We start from the raw sequence: 21,421 nt of genomic DNA, 5'->3' as shown, positions 1-21,421 counted from the left end.
GAGAATTTAGAGGACTAGAACAGGACAAGCTAGAGAGAGCCTGCAGCAAGGACAGAGCAAAGGCAGAACTAAAGCTAGGCCCATATCTAGATCCAGATTTATATCCCCGGTGTCATGGACTAGGCTGTCCAAGAAGGCCACTGGCCCATGGTGATGCTGCCCTCCCTCAAAGGTTGGCATTCAAGAGAAGAAACCTATTCCATTAGGGCCTTTCAGACCGTCTTAAGAAATAGGCCTTCTTTACTTGCTCTGTGCCTTATCAACTGGAAAATCCCAAGTGGCAAATAAAGATCAACTTCCTAACACCTGCGCAAAGTGTAACACATCTGTTTTAAACCAAATTTCTGTGGCATGGGCCTGAAATCTCTCAACATAGAAAAAAATATCAGAAAGGCAACCAATTTAGCACCTATGAGAGTCAACAAAGAACAATGCAGAGTAGCTACACAGCTTAGTCAACATGGTAGGAGGCAGTCAAGACATGAAGCCCAAAGCTGCACGTGGACCTTATTAAATTTGTTTCTTAGGCAGGACCACAATGAGAAAGGAGATTTCAGAGCTTCTCCATGTATGAAATCGGGTGCAGGTTATGAACAAGAAACAGATTTTTTAAAAAAGGATGTTTAGACAGAAAAACTCTATGGGAAGTTTAATAATGCACGGGCAAAGGGATGGAACTAACATTTAATTTCCAGTATGTTCCCTGAATGAGAGTTTAGACTGTGATAATAACTTTTTGACCTGAAATTAAAAAAAAAAAAAAAGTTGTCACATTTTTGGAGTGCTTAAAATATTCCAACTACTGTTACAAGTGCCTTGCATGTGTTAACTCATTTAATCCTCGTACCAACTCTATGAGGTATTTCTATTGCCCATATGCATGAATAGACACCAAAGCCTAAAGATGAATTTGCTCAAAGTCAAAAGCCAGTTTAGTTCAAACCTACTCAAGTTGGCTTTAGATTGCACTGACTGTGCCACACTGAACTTACTGCCTTAGGTACAAAAAAGACCTCGTGTCTACAGTGGCCAAGAGAAAAGAAAAACTGGGTCAAACTTTGACTAGAGGGTATAAATAAAGGCTAAACAAGCAAGGAGGACAAGTGATAAAAAAGATCAAGTTTTTTAAAGAGAATCTGCTTCCAAGAGTAGTTGTGATTTTGTGTTTTGTGGTCTATGATTTTACTCCACTGGATCCCATGTAGAAGAGTGAAAGAGTCTCAAGAGAAAGGCCAAGAATTCCAAGGATATGATATTAGGAGACACAATTCCTCCCAGTTTCCTAAGTGGTGTTAGCAGTTAAGCACATAGTGGCAAAATGGTTGGGAGACTTTTTGTGTGTGGTCTCCCTGGGATGTCCACTGTGATTCCATGCCTCTACTAATCCAGTCAAAACCAACTCTAGAGCTCGAGGGGGAAAGCTAGGGTGTAATGACATTACTTGAGAAATCCTTAGTCATTTGCTCAGTTTTCCATGTTTTTACATAGAATACAGCAGGGGCTATAGAGTCAGAAACTGTACAACCTAGTTTCAACACTTGCTGTGTGTTTACAGACAAAATAGTCCCCTGGGCTTCAGCTTTCTCAACTATTAAATGAGGGTTGTTTCTATCTCTCAGGATTATGTAAGGATTAAATGCAATAAGTAAAAAGCATTGCACAGGGTAACATTTACTACTCAACAAATGGTGGCTCCATCCCTTTGCCTAAGCATTATCACCAAGAGTCTTAAAAGGCCATAAGTCTATAAAAACAATGTGATAGAAAAAAACCCACAAAATTCTTACAAGTTATAAAGATAATATACAAAGCTCTGAATGAAAACGCTCTAAAATGTGTAAGTCCAACAGATCAGTTGGCATTATCAACTGTAGTAATGAAGTCAAAGTTTGATGTTCATACTCCTTCATTTTTGTTCTCACAAGGTATGTTATTGCTAACATTTGCAGACTCATCCTTCATTTAAAATGGAGCCCAATAATTAAATTGATGTTAAAACAAGGTCCAGAGGTTTTACAACTTCTGAGCAGAGCTAAAACTAGTAACTCCTGCAACGTGAATAACGAACTTACTGAATTAAGATTCTCTCTTTTTCTCTTTTAGTATCAGTATTTATAATGCAAAAATAAAAGTTCAAAAACTTGGTAAGGATAAAATGTTCCCACAAACTATATAAAATCCATCAATACTAAACAAAGCTGAAAATAATTCAAATGAGATCATGAGAAGTTGCTTCAAGTTTAGTATCTTTTTCATTTTAAATAACAAGTTAGAATAGATCCATAAACACAAAATTAAGCCTCTGATACTATACTCACGCACTCAAAGGATGAACAAACTTCAAAAATAACATATTTTTCCTTGATAAAATGAGCAAATTGGCAAGCTTGTCAAAGAATCATTTCAGCCTAACATTTTACTTAGTGGATAAATATTTGTCAACAATCTGTAGATAGTATAAATGTTTTTCTCAAAATACTAAGTGAAAGAAGCCAGGCACAATAGATTAAACACTGCATGATTCCATTTATATGAAATTCTCAAACAGCAGAACTAATGATAGAAAGCAAACAACTGTTTGCCAGGGGCCAAGGATAGGACGAGGGGATTGACCGCAAAAGGACAAATGAGAAGTTTTTGAGGTGAATCAAGTGTTCTGTGTCATGATCACTGTGACAGACAGACAGCCGTATATATGTTTTCCAAATCACTGAATTTGACACTGAAAATTGGAGAATTTTATTTTGTGAAAATTATACCTCCATTTTTAAAATGTTAATACATAACAAATCAATATGCATTTCAAAGAATTATTTCAGTCAAATTATTTTACTTGGTATACAATTTGTAGAAAATCTGTAAATAACATTTTTTTCACAATCACAGTTTTTGCTGACATGTTTATTATAAAGAATATCTTTTCATTTTCTCCTAGAAAAGCAAGCAAAACTAAGAATTGCTTGGAAGGTGACCTTGAATGCAATTTAAACCCCTACAAAAATGGTGTATAAACTCAGTATACTAATGCAGTACTTGGCAGGTCTTTGAATATTTTTTCCAGAACGTAATAGTACAGCAGAGGTTGCAAATTCAGGTCATACAAGGGCCAAGTAGATGATATCAGTGAGCAGCACGGTGGCAGTGGTACTGTGGTAAAGTGGAGAGCACAAGGCTCTTCCCAAGTGAGCCACCACCACTAGGTCCTGCAGGCCAGGAAAGAACAGAGGCTTCGGTGTAGCCAGAGCCTCTGATGTTTACAAAGAAGCAGAAATCTGGACTTTTATGTGAAATATTCCCATTTTTTAGAATGATGGTTCAAAATATATTTTACAATACCATATAGGCCACACAAAACTCATCCATCCAGTTATGATCTCTGGTCCATGGTGTATGTTTTCTGAACTTTTTCAATAGCATGGTCTTGCCATCTTTATAACTGCTTACCACTTAATTTGTAGAATCTAGAATAACATAGAAGATTAGTGCGACTCAAGTAAAATCCACCTCAAAATTACGTCAAGACTAGTCACTTCAGGTCCCTTACTGAAAACCAAGTCCTGTTTATATTCTAAGCATATGGGTTGGTAACAAAATTAAAAATGAGTTAGAAAGAATGAAAAAGTGGTGAGGAAACAATGAAGAAACCACTTCCTTAAACAAGATCATAGTCAGCTTCCAGACTCCAGAGCAATAAAGTAATCCATATGCTGAAATTTGAGAACTTCATTGCCCCAACTAGTCCAACCTGGCTGTAAATTTCGAGCAAACAATTCCAAATATTCCCCATCTGGTTTGATGTAGTCTTTTAAAACCTCTGTTCAAAATAAAAGAAAAAACAAAAATTATTATTAAGGAAAGAATGATTTCCTTTTAGCAGTTAAGAGTAGAAGAAGAGAGATGTTTCATTTTTTTCTTATAAACAGCAAATTAATTTCAAGGATTTCATCACAGGCTTTACTATTTATAGTTAGAAAGCTATTTAAAATAAAGTGCCCTTGAGATTGGGAACAATACCATCTGAACTTCCATAGTCCTGGTTTACTGGTTTTCATTTGTAGACGAGAAATGAGGACTTTAACACCTACATAGGTGACTTTTCGGTTTTCCAATACTGCTGACATATCTCCTGAATACTAACTTAATTTATTTATTTTATTACTTTATTTTTTTATTTTTCTTGAGACAGAGTCTCACACTGTTACCCACACTGGAGTGCAATGGCACAATCTCGGCTCACTGCAGCCTCCTCCTCCCGGGTTCAAGGATTCTCTGGTCTCAGCCTCCCAGTAGCTGGGATTACAGGTACACAGTGCCACACCCAGCTAATTTTTTTTTATTTTAGTAGAGTCGGGGTTTCACCGTGCTGCCCAGGTTGGTCTTGAACTCCTGAGCTGAGGCAATCCACCCACCTTGGCCTCTCAAAGTGCTAAGATTACAGCTGTGAGCCACTGTGCCCGGCCAATTTATTTTTAATAAATATATCCATGCATGAAAAAGAACTGTTAAAAAATTCAAAAACAATTCATTTTTTAAAAATAAGGTAAAAAAGTCTCTCTGCAACATAAACTTTAATAAAATAATAATAAATGAAGAGCTGGATAGAGACAGAAATATTGAGAACAAATAACTAACATTTAAATAACTAGCCCCCTTAGCAGCAAGTTGGTAGTACTAAGAACATTTCCTCATTTTCAAATTATAGATCCTTCTTTACCTAAAAGTTCAACATAGTATTTCCACAGTTAAGTATTCCTTGTATTATTCAATGTATTAATACTATTGAACATTGTATTTTGTTGGGGAAAGAACTATAGGCTAAAGAGCTGTTATACACTAAAAGAGAAAAAAGAACACAGAAACTTTCTGAAAACCACATGTTCACTCAGTTGGATGACCAATACTTAAATCAATTTAATCTTAATCATGCTGCTGCTTAGCCAGGCTAACCACATACTAGGAATTTGGTATAAAATTCAGATAAGAAAAATCACTAGAAAAGGTCAAATATAGTTCATAACCGCTATGTACGACTAAGCTTGGAAGAAACCTATCAAATTTCCTTTAGGAATGATATGGGTTCCTTAGGAATACTAGAGATAGGTAAAGTTTAAAAGAGAATATATCAAACATTTTAGGTTTCATCATGTTCTTCAGTTGCTCTCACAGCAAAATACTTGTTCATCTGTCAGAAAGTACTGGTCCTGTTTAGCAAAAATCAAAGAAGAATTAAAAGGTTTCATTGTCTATAATTCAAGTGAACTCAAATTTAGGCTTTGATAGCTTCTAGGAGATGCTGGCATGAAGACTTCTAGCCCTTTCATAAGTATAAAAATTAAATGCTACTAAGCTTGAAAGAGAAAGATTTCCCTAGAGTCTTAGAGGACAATAACTTTACATCACTTTTCCATTTTCTCCTTAAGAATGCAATGCCTTACCAGCCTCAATTCACTTTTAATGTGGTCTAAGGTTACACTGAAGCAAGGTTTTATTTGTTTCATTTATTCCGATTTTTGGTATGAAGATGTTAGCAACCCTATTTTAGAAATTTAAACTGGAGTCAGCCACTCAAAAATGTTTCCTCTCCTGAGCACCCACTATAATCAGTGTTATATAGGACTTAACAAAGGAAGCAGAATATCTATGTATTATGAGCATTCACAATCTAATAGAAAATGATGGCCAGGTACTTAGATGGAGTGGAAAAATACATACAACCTAAACCCATTCACTACCATCCTGTTTTCTCAATGTCATAAATTTTTGCATGGTTCTTTTCCTTTCTAGTTCAGAACAATAGACAGAATATTAAGTTGTGTTTTTATAATGTTAACTACAATTATTTTATTTCAAAATAACATCAAATAAAGGCAAATTAATGAAAATATTCTGATTTTTAAATATTAATTTAAAAATAAATGTGAATGTATAAATTTAAACATGAGTATGACATATAACTGCAACAATTACATAACATCTGGAGTTAGTAAAACACACTTTAACCAATGGAGAGGATGTATTCCTTGCACAGCTAGTCATTTCCTTTTTGCTTTGAAAGTGTGCGACAGGAATAAGAGAGAAGTGGCCCAAACATCAGTGCATATAATCCCATTAACTAAATTCACTCTTCAGGTGGAGACTGTTAGTAAGTAAAGCAGTAAAAAGAAGTGGAAATTCCTCTAAGGTAAAACATGAAAGTTAAAATTTGGATTTAAATACTTTTATTTCATGATTTTCCTACCTTAAACCTTCAAACGATATAAATTTATAATAATGTTAGATTGTAAACCATAGCTATTAATAGCTTATCTTTCCATCTATTGGAAAAATTTCAAACTTATGCAAATGTATTATTTTGAAATGGCATATGCTACCAATGTGGTCATCTATATTTTGCAGCAAAAATAACCAATTACACTTTAAAACAAATATCGGGGTGTTTCTAGATAGATACAAAAGAGAAAACATTTCATTTTATGAATTTGTATAAAACAGTTTAAGAATATTGAAGTGTAAAAGTTGTAAGCATTATATACAGAATATATATCATCCCAAACCCCTAGAGTTATGATTGCAGAGTAAAATATACTGCAGAAATCTGAGAGATGCTTTCCGAAATACATAGAGTAACTATGTATTAAAAATACACATAGTAATACATGAACTGTATTAAAAATACACATAGTAACATGAACTCAAAATTAAATATCATAATATTTTTTGTCTATCACTACTTAAGCAAAATATGTGTATAGATATATGGAATTATTCAGATTTTTCCTCCAGAATCTAACTTTTGTTCTTAAATGGTTTCAATCCTAAAAATGTGTTTGTGCTGCTCTCTAATGGGAATGTGGCAGAACTGCATTTCAAAGATAGAAGCTGTAATACTTTAGGGCAAGACTCACTTTTATTCACTATTTAAAACCTGTCTCCTGAGGCTCATCTTTAATATAACTTTATTATATTTTAACGGAATTATAATTAGTTTACTATCATTTCAGAATAAAAAGTTTACGGTCTTAGCTTTTGAATTTTTAAAAGAAAAAAATAAGGGTTGAGACAAATGCTAAATTAAGCTTTGCTACCAAATGATAAAGAAAATTCAAATGAGAGGAATACATATACATGTATAATCAGGTATTACTAGTGCCAAGTGTAATTTTTTTTTCACGAGGAACAATGCAATCTCACTTTTCATTTGAGTTATATATTAAAGCATTAAAAGTCTGTGACAGTCTGAAGTGTAAGGCAACCGATTATTCACTGGAATCCTTCTTAGTCAAAGAAAAGATCATCAGGTAGACATTTGAATATGTCTCAAATGAAGTAATACTATAAAGACCCTTCTGGAGGCCGGGCATGGTGGCTCAAGCCTATAATCCCAGCACTTCGGGAGACCGAGGTGGACAGATCACCTGAGCTCAGGAGTTTGAGACCAGCCTGGCCAACATGACAAAACCCCATCTCCACTAAAAATACAAAAATTAGCCAGGTATAGTGGCACATGTCTGTGGGCCCAGCCACTAGGGAGGCTGAGGCAGAAGAATCACTTGAACCCAGAAGGCAGAGGCTGCAATGAGGCAAGGTCAGGCCATTGTATACGACAGAGTGAGACTCTGTCTCAAAAAAATTTTTTTTCAAAAGGACCCTTCTGCATAAGCAATCTAAGGTAACAGAAATCCTGAGTGCTAGCAATAAAAATTCTCTTGGGAATTTGTACACACTTTCTACATATCCCAGTTTATGAACTGCCTCATATTCTGCAAGCTAACATAAGCTGCCTGTAGTATTCCTGAGCGGCGCCTTGCAGGAGTTTTGTTGTTGTTGTTACTGGCAGAAATTACCAAACTAATAAAATATGTTTTCCTGAAGAAATTCTTTGAAAAGTAAACTTTGAATATCAAATTCAGTACCTCTCAAGGACTTACATTTCTATGTTTTCATACTCTGACTTGAAAAATTTAGCCTTCACTGAGCTTCTACCACATGCTACAGAACTTTAAATATATTAGAACTACTCCTCACAACTCTAAAATAATAAATATCATTATTCCCTCCTTAAATGAGCACTTTGATAAAGAAAAAGATTTGAATGACTTGCCCAACTCCTAGAGCCAGGATTCAAACTCATGTTAGTTCATTACACTAAAGCATTAAGACTAGTGAGAACTGCAGGCTACAGCAATTACCTGCCAGTGTTCCAGGAAAGTAACACTACCTCTTAAAAAATGTAAAACTGAGGCCAGGCACAGTGGCTCAAGCCTGTAATCCCAGCACTTTGGGAGGCCGAGGCGGGTGGATCACGAGGTCAAGAGATCGAGACCATCCTGGTCAACATGGTGAAACCCCGTCTCTACTAAAAATACAAAAAATTAGCTGGGCGGGCCGGGCGCGGTGGCTCAAGCCTGTAATCCCAGCACTTTGGGAGGCCGAGGCGGGTGGATCACGAGGTCAAGAGATCGAGACCATCCTGGTCAACATGGTGAAACCCCGTCTCTGCTAAAGATACAAAAAATTAGCTGGGCATGGTGGCGCGTGCCTGTAGTCCCAGCTACTCGGGAGGCTGAGGCAGGAGAATTGCCTGAACCCAGGAGGCGGAGATTGCGGTGAGCCGAGATCGCGCCATTGCACTCCAGCCTGGGTAACAAGAGCGAAACTCCGTCTCAAAAAAAAAAAAAAAAAATTAGCTGGGCATGGTGGCGCGTGCCTGTAATCCCAGCTACTCAGGAGGCTGAGGCGGGAGAATTGCCTGAACCCCGGAGGCGGAGGTTGCGGTGAGCCCAGATCGCGCCATTGCACTCCAGCCTGGGTAACAGGAGCGAAACTCCGTCTCAAAAAAAAAAAAAAGTAAAACTGAGAGTCGCTAACCAAATATCGAGGGATTTCTATCTCTCTGACTACTATTCTGAGTTCCTGGTTTTAGAACAATCAAGGAATAGAGAGCCCTGGTAGTAAAATAAAGGCCCTAGCTGAACTACATCCTCAGGTGCCCATCTGCATTCATTGTGTCAGCCAGTGATGGGAAGCAACTGATAGCAAGGGGAATCTGAAAAAAATGGCATAACTGGAAAAGCTGAGTAACATAAAACTATTCTCTATTTCATAGAGATAAATTCTACTATAAAGCTTTAGAATATGCATTAATAACCCACATCTGACTTAATTTCTGAATCTGTAGGCCATTCAAATACTAAATGTAGTCTTTTTTTCAAATTTGACAAAAGTGGCAACAATTCTATTTTATAAAAACATACCAGCAAGCGGTGGCTTATGTGAGTGAAGAGTACAGGGCACGCTGACAATTAATTTGTGGTCTGGAATAGGGATCACGTTTCCATCTGCATTCCTAATTAAACAGAACAAGAAAGTAAACTATATTTTTAAAAACAATTTTTTATATATAAGCCACAGCTGCATTGATTTTTGTTCTCTTTCTCTATCTGATTTTAAAACAAATTTTATAATCAATGAAAGAAATTAACAATTTAAGTACTGAGATATTCCCACAATTTCCTTTTCTATAATAAGGACAATTACACACTAGATAAAATATAGTTTCCTGTGCCATACCATTCATTCTTTTCTGCACTGGGCCATTTTCAGATTTTCAAAAACATAAAAAGTTTTAAAAATCAATGATTACTAAGCTAATCGTTTTTAAAAGCCTAAACATTAATACATGTATACAATTTTGAAAAATTGACTTTCCTACCTCAATGGTAGAGCAGTTTTTTCTTGAACTCTCCCCAGTATGAGACCTTCATAAGGCTTTTTGTGTGGAGAATCTAATGGGAACACAAACTCTCCTGAACTGGTTATCTGATAGGAAGAAGCCAACAAAAGAGGTTTATTTTTTTCCATCACTATAGAGCTTCCACACACACACACACATAAAAGAAATTAAACCTCCAGGCTAGTGCTGTTCAGTAAAAATATTATGTGAGCCACATATATCATTTTTAATTTTCTAATAGAAACACCAAAAGAAGTAAAAACAAAATGCAATGAAATCAATTTTAATTATATATTTAATTCAATCTAACATACCTGAAATACTATCATTTCAATATGTAATCAATTAAAAAAGTTAATGAGATGTTACATTCTTTCTTTTGTACTATGCCTGAAATCCGAAGTGTATTTTATACTTAACAGTACATTTCAGTTTGGACTAGCCACATTTCAAGTGCTGAAGTCTCACATGTGGTAGTGGCTATCATATTAGACAGTGCTTCTATAACAGATTTTTTTTTAAATATCACATAAATATTTCAAATACAACTTCATTGTCATCTTGCACATAAAACAATCCCTACTCTTAACTAAAATTGATTCCTGGAAAGCATGTCATCAGTAACTTATTTATTAGTCATGCAAATGAACTAATAAATAAATTACTAATGAATGAACTAATAAATGAATTAGCAATATGACTAAGTAGATCATAATAATGCATTTCCCTTTAGTTACAGGAAATAGTATCATTAAACACTGTCAAAGCCAAAATTAATAAGGATAGAAACTAGGTGGCTGATAGACAATATCTAGTCCAGAGACTGGCCCTTGGCATTATAAATTCAGAAATTTAATTTCATCATTTCATCCTGGAATGATCATACTCTCAAAGATTCATTTAAGCTAATCAAACGCAAAACATAATTTAAAATATCCATTCATTAATTTACCATGGGAATATATATTATCACTTTCAATCTGTAAAACTCTTTATCCTATATCAATGTATCTAAACAACCAAATCAGTAATCAGAAAGTATTTTATCTCCTCTAGTGCCAATCAGACAGCATCTCCTATAAAAACTGTGGTATAAACACTGGCACATTGGGTGGCCTTTATACTCAATGTACATTACTCATCTATCATAACAGTATGTATAATTACCTAATAAATGCTTTGTATAACATAATATATGATATTTATGATTTAAATACTGGTCTTATCTTACCATATCTTAGAACTAATTACTACTACAGATCAATAATCTTAGTTTTCATGTATTAACATTTTACAGGGTTTGATTTCAAAAGGTAACATCCTCCTGACTTTGGCCCCAGTTTCTGATTATAAAAGAACTATCATAATAGGCAAGACGGAATGGGGTATTATACTCCTGTCATGGTCCTACACCAAATCAACCAACACTAAGACCAAACTACAGTATGAAAACAAAGATACAACTGTAACTCTTTGTCAAGTCCCATAACATGGGTATAAATAATCAATATACAGTTGTCCCCCCTTATCCAGTTTCACTTTCCATGGTTTTAGGTACTCATGGTCAACCACAGTCTGGAGATAGGTAAGTACAGTATAGTAAGATATTGTGAGAGACCACATTCATATAACATTTACAGTATATTGCTATAATATTCTATTTTATCATTAGTTATTATTGTTTATCTCATTATAATTTATAAATTAAACTTTCTCATAGGTATGTATGTATAGAAAAAAAAAATTGTATATGGGGTTCACTACCATCCATGGTTTCAGGCATCCATTAAGAGTCCTGGAATGTATCCCCTACAGATAAGGAGGAACTACTATACACAGCTTTTAGAAGATATTCCAGTAGATGAAAAGTATACACAAAGCCATAAAAAGTATAACACTACTTTGTCAAAAATGAATATGCTTGTGATATAAACATTAAACACGGAAATAAGAGCTTGGCTTATCTTTTCAAAATTTAGGAAGGTTTTTACAGAAATCATCTAAATAGCCAATTATCTTTAAAAGGAACCCCAATGAACTCTAAACTGATGCCTTATTCTTCTGTATTTTTTGGCAATCTTATACCCTGCAGAGATATTAAAGATCATTCTTTAATGATTCGAACCAATTCTAGAGTTCAAATCATTTCTTTCAAAAATATGGAGAGCAGCACAAAAGGCACTGAGGACCTAAGTTAAGATTTAGAACACAAAAGGTTCTTGGTTCTGGCATCTTCTCACCACCTCTACAATGGGTTACTTTGCTATTCCTTGCCCTCATCCCCCATAAAATAAGAAAAAGAAATCACAAAGGGTGGTTGAAACTGTGTGCATATAAAGGGAAAGAAGATGAAGGTTTAAGACTATTTCTGTGTTTGTGATACATAATTCCCCAAAGGTTTTGTCTGTTGTCTTTTTAACTACAAACATCATCAGAGCTTTTACAAATTTCATCTTGATATCATCCTTACTGATTCCCCAGAGCCAGCAGTTTGAGGCCCCGTTACAAAAACACATACAAACAAATAGCCTTGAGAATAAAAATATAAATGTGTTACGCAGCAAAGCAAAAGTCGGAATTAGCCCATGTTGAAGAAGAGCAGTGACATGTTGAGCATTACAAAGTAGATGCTACCTTTACGTGACTTCTATCAAGCTGTATTAACAAATAAGCTAACTTCTGAACTTACTTTCACCCAGTGCCATTCAGCAACTGTCTCCACAGACCAAGAGGGATAAAGTTCTTCCTTTATAAAACGTAGATGCTTCTGTCTATTGGTCACCCAAGTAACAACAAGACAGTTTGGAGCAGCCAGTTTAGGGATTGGTATTTGTTTTATTTGCAGAGGTGACAAATAACTGTACCTAAAAATAAACAGAAAAAAGGATGAGCAAAATTCACTCCAAAAATAGGAAAATAAGCAGGGAGAAGACACGCGTAACACTAACTCCACAAATGCAAAGCTCTTGTAGCTATTTATTTGTGTAGCAAAATATAGAGCCACAGTGACACCCAGTGGACACATTATTACACACAAGTCAAAAATCACCTTTTTTTTTTTTTTTTACTAGTTTAAAATTGTCAGGCTGTATTTTTTTTTTTTTTTTTGGAGCCCCAACACAGTGAGTCTTGAAATGAGTCTTTCAACAACCTAAGTCAGCCCTACAAGCCTTACCTGGCACCAAACTGGTGTTGCAAAATTGGTAATGCTAAAGCCAATCTATTCCAATGAAGCTTCTCTTACCCCTAGAATCCTCAAAGCCTGCACATAATGCTGCCTCCTTATGTCACCTATCATCTCACCCATCCTCATCTCCACCCCACTGCATTTGTAACCCCCAGTCTATCATCTTGCTTGTTGCCTTCTCAGTCAATTCTACTGGGTTCTCTGAAGCCCTCATGCTTTCATTTTGTAAAACAAAATCTATAATCTTGTACCTCCTGGCCATAGAGCATAATGTCTAGTTTGTCCTGCTAAAACACTACTTGCTCTATAATATTCAATCAAATGAATATGGCCTTTTCTCCAACATTCAGAGTGAGGGGAGAAGTCATTATTCTCCTGGTTCCCCCGCTGCTTCCAGGCTATAATTCATCCACCTTTTCAAAAAAAAGAACCCTTTCTTTTTGAGAGGTATGTTATCCAGCTATGTTAGCCTCTACTGTTCCTTATTGAATTCATTTCATCCTCAACATATTCAATAAGGACTTAAGCTCTGAGATCCCTCTACCTCACCAACATAAAACTTGCCATTATTCTGAACAATTTCAAAGCACAATCCATATAATGTACATACCTCAACTATTTTTCACGTAACAAATACAACTGCCTTCGTCCCACTTCAATAATCCACTCCAATGCCATAACCTGGACCCTGTCATCACTCACACTTGCTCCCTCTCTGAAGCCATAAACATCAACCTCTGGTAATAACATCTTATGCCTCACCTATTCTTGGACCTTATCTATCAGTGTACTCCTGATCACACTTGCTTTTCCTCCGTGTGTACCACCAATCACTTCACTGCGTTCTCACTAGCACTCTCAATTCCCATCCTCCCTTTACCCTTCAACCTCCAGTTCCTGCAAACCTCCAATCTTAAATCAGTATCACAATTTTCTTCAACTTGATTGTATAGGGAAAATCAGGTAGAGAAAATGCAGAACTGACTCACTAAAAGTTTATTAAATCCATTCTTAGGATCTCAAACTACTCATCAATTCTTTTACTTATCCTTGGTCAAGTGCCGTCACCACTTTTCAGATCCCTTGCCCAAACCCTCTTTTAACAGATGAAGTTAACTCATACATCAGTAAAACTAAAGGCCACCAAGATCCTTCAACTACCCAACCCTAACCCCTCTCCTTTATATATTTTTACTTATCTGTGTCCATACATTTCCTCTTAAGGGAAATGGCATGATTTCACCTATTAAAGCTTATCCCTCCAGTTGTATTCTCTTATTCCCATATACTAGTATCTTATAATACCAATTATTCCCCTCCTTCTGTATTTTCAACTTCTCTAGTAGTTCTTTACCATCAACCTATAAATATGATTATCCTGTCTCATTTGAAAAGAAGAAAGATGAAAAAATGAGAAAGGAGAGAGGGAGAAGAAAAGGAGAGGAAAAGGTGGGGAGGGGAGAAAAGAAGGAAGAGAACAGAGAATACAAAAGACAAACTCCCTCACTTCAGTCTCCTTTCATCTACAACTAAGCTAAAGACTTGTATGCAAGTCCTTCCACTTTCTCTCCTTTATTTTATTCCTTAGTTGACTACAATGAGACTTTTACCACTATGCCTGCTCTGAAAAAACTAAATGACTTCCCAATGGACAAACGGAATAAACACTGGAATTCAGCTCTAGCATGTGACAACTGTATGTCAGGAACAGGAACAATCAGTAAGTATTTCTTAAAACAAATAGGGCCTGGCATGGTGGCTCACGCCTGTAATCACAACACTTTGGGAGGCTGAGGCAGGTAGATCACCTGAGATCAGAAGTTCAAGACTAACCTGGCCAAGATGGTGCAACCCCCTCTCTAAAAATATATATATATACATAAATTAGCTGGATGTGGTGGCGGGCATCTATAATCCCAACTACTTGGGAAGTTAAGACAGGAGAATCACTTGAACCCAGGAGGTGGAGGTTGCAGTGAGCCAAAATCGCACCACTACACTCCAGCCTGGGCGACACGAGCAACACTCTGTCTCAAAAAAACAAATAAATGAGCAAAAGATTTCAGATCTCAAGCACCCAAGATTCCTGCCATCTAAATAAGTGCTCTTCCAGCAACTAGTATTTCTCATAATCAAAGTGATGAAAAAACTAATTTTGCTACAGTTATCAAGAATGTCAGGTCAAAAATTTGAAGTTACATGATTTCAATAACTGCAGATTTCTTGATTGCCTTAATTTTATTTAATTGGGTTTATTTGTGTGGAGAAGGAGGAAACATTCATATCGCCTCTTCTAGCTCTAATTTCATGGAAATCACTGAGAAAATTCTAAAATATGCATGTTTATGTGATGCAATGGAAAGTAAGCAAAAAAACAGAAAGAAAATGGCAAGGATGTGGAAAATCTAGACCCCTCATGGCTGGTGGGAATATAAAATGGTACAGGCACTGTAGAAAATAGTTTGACAGCTCCCCAGAAATTTAAAGATAGAATTACATGGTGCAATAATTCTACTCCAGGTACACACCCAAGAGAACTATTAATAAAAACATATTGCCCAGAGCTAGCCAAACTGCAAAGTTTGAAGGCACAGTCCCAAGACACCTCACTTCTAAAACCAACTGCAGGTGTAGGTAGTTTCCAAAACCACCTTCAGGTTCAAAAATTTGCTCAACTAACAAAACTTACTGTAAACTTTTATATTCACAGTTACAATTTCTCAGGGGTAAGGATACAAATTAAAATCAGCCAAAGGAAGAGAGTTAAAAGAAACTAAAGAGATATGACAATTGAACATGTATAATCCAGAATTTTATTTGCTACAAAGGACATTTCTGGGACAATCAGTGTAACCTGAATGATGTCTGTACATAATAGTGCCGAATCAGTAAGAATATTATATCAATGTTGATTACCTATTTTGATAATTACATTATGTAAGACAATTATCTTTGTTTTTAGGAAATCAATACTGAAATATTCAAGGGTAACTTACCCTTTCTCTTAATTAATTAATTCTCAAGTAACTCACAAAAACAGTATATATAGATATAGATGTCTACACACACAGAATACAGATACATGAATTCTTTCTATGATTCTTGCAACTTTAAAAGAAACAAATCTGGTCAGGCATGATGGCTCACATACGTAATCTAAGCACTATGGGAGGCTGAGGCAGGAGGATCGCTTAAGACTAGGAGTTCAAGACCAACCTGGGTAACATAGCAAGACACTGTCTCTACAAAAAAAGTTTTTTAAATAGCCAAGTAGAGTGGCATACACTTGTAGTCCCAGTAACTCAGGAAGCTGAGGCAGGAGGCACATCTGAACCAAGAGTTTGAGGCTGCAATGAGCTTTGATTGCACCACTGTATTTCAGCCTGGGCAACAGAGTGAGACCCTATCTCCAAAAAAAAAAAAAAAAAAGAAAAGAAACAAATCGTACTGTCATAGCTCATAAACAAGCAGCATAAGAAAGGTGAGGATCACTGTGAAGAAGAACTTTCATATAAAGTTTAAGTCAAGAAAATTGGAATTTTTCAGTCTAGAAAATTGAAAAGTGAGAGAAAATGTAACTGAAGACATTCATTAGAATTAAAAGAAAGAAATTTTTAATGCTACTGATATGGAAAAAGGCAAATATGTTGTCCTTTGGTGTTAACAAAAACAGCCCTGAACTGCTTCTGATGATTAATAAATGTACTACTTTTGACATTCTTACACCTATACATAGTTACAGTTCAAGAGAATTAACTAAAGAAATAAAAAGGTTAAAACCATTAAAAGCAAGGTAACCTATATCATAAAGTAATGTCAATGTTATATTATATTAAATTATAATGTACAAAGGACTACAGTTTTTTATAAAGCATTTCTAATAGTTAATTCATTTCCACTTACCTATTACTTCTTTTAACTGATTTGTTCTGCCAAGGTGGATCTATCACAATTACATCAAATGTTTTCCTATCTGAAAACAAAGATACAATTTTAGAAAATACATTCTCTATGTGATAACTTCAAAAACATGTTCTTCAAAACTCAAGTGATTTCACTATAGACACAAATATAATGAAACACACCGAAAGAATCTATATATAGCACTAATTCAAACAGAGTAATTTATCACTAAATATTAGATGTTTCCCTTACCTCTAGAATTGGATCCTAATTTCACCTATTGCAATTTTTGCAGAGACTACAGATGACTATACTTCAGTAAGCTGCACACTAATGATTTGTAAATTTCCTATGCATCTTGGCAGCCATATTAATATAGTCCTAAGAAATCTAGGTCTTTTTTTTTACTTTTTATTTTAAAAATAATTTCAGCCTTTATAACTGATGTATTGACCATAATAAAACGTCCCCAATTATTTACTAATGTACTTTTTCTGACCCAGGATCAAACATTGCAATCAGCTGCCATCCCTCCAAACTCTCCTACAACCAGGAAAAGCTCCTCGGTCTTTGTCTTTTACAATTTTGAAACTTTTAAATGCTACCAATTGTGGCATAGGATGTCCCTCAATCTGGGTCTAGTATTATCTCATGATTAAATTTAGATTATTTATTTTTGGCAAGAGGACCACCAAAGTAATGCCTGGCCTGCCCTATAAGTGCAACATGTCAAGAAGTAAAGGATGTCAAAAAGTCTTTGGTTAAAGTGTTGTCTGCCGAATTTCTCCAGTTTTTCCCTTGTAATTAAAAAGTATCTTAAGAGGAGACACTTTAAGACCATGAAAATATCCAGTCTCATTTTTTCACCCACTACTTTGACACCCAATTATTATGATGTTTGTCAAATGGAAATTCTCCAGATCCATCATTCCATTTTTTAATTGGAATTTAATTGTAAGGAAGAGCTGTCCCTTCTCCCCCTTTTATAAACACAGGTATGTTTTTATAAATGTGTACAGTTTTATAAGTAATCAAAAGAATGCAAATTAAAATAAGGAGGTAACACTTTTTAAGCTATTAGAGTAACAAAGATCAAAAAGAGAAAAAAATTGTCCATACATAGCATGGTTTTCTCATCAATTTGTTATCCTGTCATTTACTCTGAAGAACTTATGGTACAGCTATACGGATAACCACTCATGTGTAAGATGGCTTGATAGCAATTAAAAGAAGCTTTTCATTAGTAAGTTGTGTTGTAGTGTCTCAATAACTTAAAATTTTGCTATAAAATGTCCAAACAACAATAAACAGCAAATTAAATTCAATTTTATCAATATACCTCAAAATGACCTTAGGAAGCAGGTATTATCATGTCCATTTTATAAATTAGGAGACTGGGGCTCAGTTTTGTGAAATGAATACCCCAAAGACTCATAGTTAAATAAGTTTCAGAATCTATAGTCAAATATAGGTCTGTGTGACCGTGGACTTCAATATTTAAATTTTTTAACTTTGTATAGGAAAAAGTTTCAAGAAATTTTAGACAATGAGCTTGAATATTAGCTTAAAATGTACCCTTTAGACAAGGCTAGGAATAATTTGGGAATTGATATTCATAAGTGAAATGTTTCTACTTTGCTATGAAAAAAGTTAAAGTGAATTGGTTAAGCATAACTGTATAGTGAATCACAACTGTATACTAAATTCCTAAAATACAGAGAAGTAACTATATTTGTTCTCTTAGAAACTAGTTTTTGACTCTTTATTCATAATAAAAACTTATTAAAAAAAAAAAAGGAAAAAGCCCCTTAAAATTGAATCTAAAAGAAAAATAACATGAGGAAAAGTGTTTACCCTATCCTCATAAACGGTGACCCATATTCAAATTTCAGACTAGCTCTTAACTTCTGAGCCCTCAAAAAATTATATTTTCCTAATAACAAACACAATAATTACTTACAGTTCAGCAGTGGTTGCATACAAGAAATGTCAGATAAAAGAAAACTGCTTTTCGGTGGTAGCAGGTATTTCTGTCCCATTAAAGTAATCACTTTTGTAAAGCTAGAGTTGTTTTCAATAACTCGTAAAAATAAATCCTGTTCAGTAACGGATGTACCCTCTTCCATCAATTGCAATGTCTGATGTTCCATTTCATTCAGAGAAGGCAAATGCTTTGCCATTTCACATAATTCTGACAAATTGCAGGTGTCAAGTGGTGAAATAATGGGCTTGCTACACTTGTCCTGTTTTTCAAAAAGTGGATTAAGAAAACCACTTTTGAGACCTTCTTGAATTAATTGTAAAGATCCATCCAAAATCAGCTTCCTGATCTGTAAGAGAATTTTAAGTACATTTAAAGAACATTGATGTTAAAAGAATTTTCTAAATAAAATTCCTACTGTGCTTTGAATATTTGCATTTATAAATTGAAATCAACATCATTAATGCTTACAGTAAAATAATTTTGTACTACAATGAAAAGGTAAGAATGTACAAGCATGCTTTTGAACTGCTGTTTCCTAACTGTAAAGTGAAACAACTCTCACAAATTCACTGACAACAAAATAACCAAACAATATATATAAGAAAATATATCCTCACATATGTATCAGGTAAATTGGATAATCTGAATGCTTCTAGAGGAAAATGTAATTTCTAATCTATAGGGATTGCAGGAGGAAATATCTTCTCTTCATTCCTTTGGGAGCAGAAATACATCCAAACATGCTAAATTACAAAAGGCGGTCTCAGGGCTGACAACCTTATAGTAGAGGTTGTGTGACAGTAGATCACTCCTATATAAGAAAAAATAATAATGATATTAATAATCTATAAGGAAAATTAAGTTTAAATCACAGAAATCAATAAAATGGAAAACAGTGATAGTAAGGAAAATTAACTATATTAAAAGCTAGTTCTTTGAATATTTGTAAATCATGTAACTGATAGGGGGTTAATATACAGAATACATAAAGAACTTCTAAAACTCAACAAGAAAAAAAAAAGCCCAATTGTAAAATAAACAAAGGATATGAACAGACATTTCTCTCAAGAAAATATACAAATAGCCAAGAAGCACATAAAAAGATGCTCAACATTACCAACCATTAGGTAAATACAAATCAAAACCACAATGAGATACCACTCCACACCTACTATGATAGTTATTATGAGAAAAGAAAAGTGTTGGCAAGGATGTGGAGAAACTGGAGCCCTTGGGTATTGCTGGTAGGAATGTAAAATGACAGAACCACTATGGAAGGCAGTGTGGTGTTTCCTCCAAAAATTAATCATGGAATTATGATAAAATCCAACAATTCTACTTCTGGGTATATATCCAAAAGAATTAAAAGCAAGAACTGAAATAGGTATTTGTACACCTATTTTCAGAGAAGCATTATTCACCACAGCCAAAGGTAGAAACTACCCAAATGTCCATAAACAAATGGATAAACAAAATGTGATATTTACACAAAAAGGAATATTTTTCAGCCTTAAAAAAGGAAGAAAATTCTAATATATGCTACATGGATGAACCTTGAACACACAGTGAAGTAAGCCAGATGCAAAAGGACAAGTATTATGTGATTTCACTTATATGAGGTACCTAGAACAAGCAAATTCAGAGACAGAAAATAGAAACTAGTCGCCAGGCAGCAGAAGAAAAGGGAGTGGGGAGTTACTATCTAATGGGTAGAGTTTCAGTTTGGAATGATGAACACGTTCTGAAGATGGATGTGGTAATGATGGCATGACACTCTGAATGTACTTAGTGCCACTAAATTGTACATCTAAAAATGGTTAAAACAGTAAATTTTATTATAAGTATATTTTACCTATTAAGAAAACAAATTACCAATAAAAGGAATGAAAAAGTTATTATTGCTACAGATCCTACAGACATTAAAAGATAGCATAAGATAATATGACTTCATGACAACAAATGTGACAACTAGGATGAAATGAACACTTTTTTTTTTTTTTTTTTTTTGAGGAGTCTCTCTCTGTCGCATAGGCTGGAATAGAGTGGCACAATCTCGGCTGCTCACTGCAACCTCCACCTCCCAGGTTCCAACAATTCTCCTGCCTCAGCCTCCCAAGCAAGCTAAGGTTACAGGCACCCGCCATCAAATCTGGCTAATTTTTTTGTATTTTTGGTAGAGATGGGATTTCATCAAGTTGGGCAGACTGGTCTCCAATTCCTGTCCTCAAGTGATCTGCCCGCTTCAGCCTTCCAAAGTGCTACAATTAAGGCATGAGCCAACATGTCCGGCCTGAAATGAACACATTTCTAAGAAAATAAAACTTGCAAAAACTGACACCAACAGAAACAGAAAACCTGAAAATCCTGTTCTCTATTAAAAAATATGATTTTGTAACTAAAAACCTTCCCCCATGACAATTAAAACACAGCACATCAGAATTTACAGGACGTTGCTAACACAGTGCTCAAAGAAAAAGTCTCACCATTAAATTATTCTATCGACAAATAAAAAAGAGGAAAAAGTAAAGCTGCCAAAAAGGTATCCCCCACAAAAAGCAACACACTGAGATGGTTACAAAGGGGGGGGGGGGGTTCTATCAAACTTTATCAAACT

At 35.0% G+C, this 21,421-nt stretch overlaps 1 protein-coding gene and 1 non-coding gene across 9 annotated transcripts in view; one reads left to right on the top strand and one right to left on the bottom strand.

Annotated features, from left to right (window-relative positions):
• Positions 1-2,715: 2,715 nt before the first annotated feature.
• The window catches only part of METTL4 (methyltransferase 4, N6-adenosine), a 32,602-nt gene continuing 13,896 nt past the window's right edge, over positions 2,716-21,421 (bottom strand). For 7 of the 8 annotated variants that reach the window (XM_078346913.1, XM_008979571.5, XM_078346914.1 and 4 more), the window contains 6 exons: positions 18,784-19,153; positions 16,824-16,893; positions 12,423-12,597; positions 9,713-9,819; positions 9,255-9,346; positions 2,716-3,814 (listed from right to left, as the gene is read on the bottom strand). In XM_078346913.1, coding sequence (XP_078203039.1) covers positions 3,669-3,814; positions 9,255-9,346; positions 9,713-9,819; positions 12,423-12,597; positions 16,824-16,893; positions 18,784-19,153 — 960 coding nt within the window. In that variant the 3' untranslated portion in view covers positions 2,716-3,668. The remainder of the gene's footprint in view (positions 3,815-9,254; positions 9,347-9,712; positions 9,820-12,422; positions 12,598-16,823; positions 16,894-18,783; positions 19,154-21,421) is intronic. The other variant, XM_078346915.1, reaches the window with a different exon arrangement.
• On the top strand, positions 19,493-19,626 carry LOC118147095 (small nucleolar RNA U109). Its single transcript, XR_004733259.1, has one exon. It is a non-coding gene; the product is annotated as a small nucleolar RNA U109 (small nucleolar RNA).

The sequence above is a fragment of the Callithrix jacchus genome, chromosome 13, assembly GCF_049354715.1.
Source record: "Callithrix jacchus isolate 240 chromosome 13, calJac240_pri, whole genome shotgun sequence".
Taxonomy (NCBI): Eukaryota; Metazoa; Chordata; class Mammalia; order Primates; family Cebidae; genus Callithrix; species Callithrix jacchus.
The sequence above is the reverse complement of the archived record's forward strand: the minus strand, read 5'-3'. Positions and strand labels throughout refer to the sequence as shown.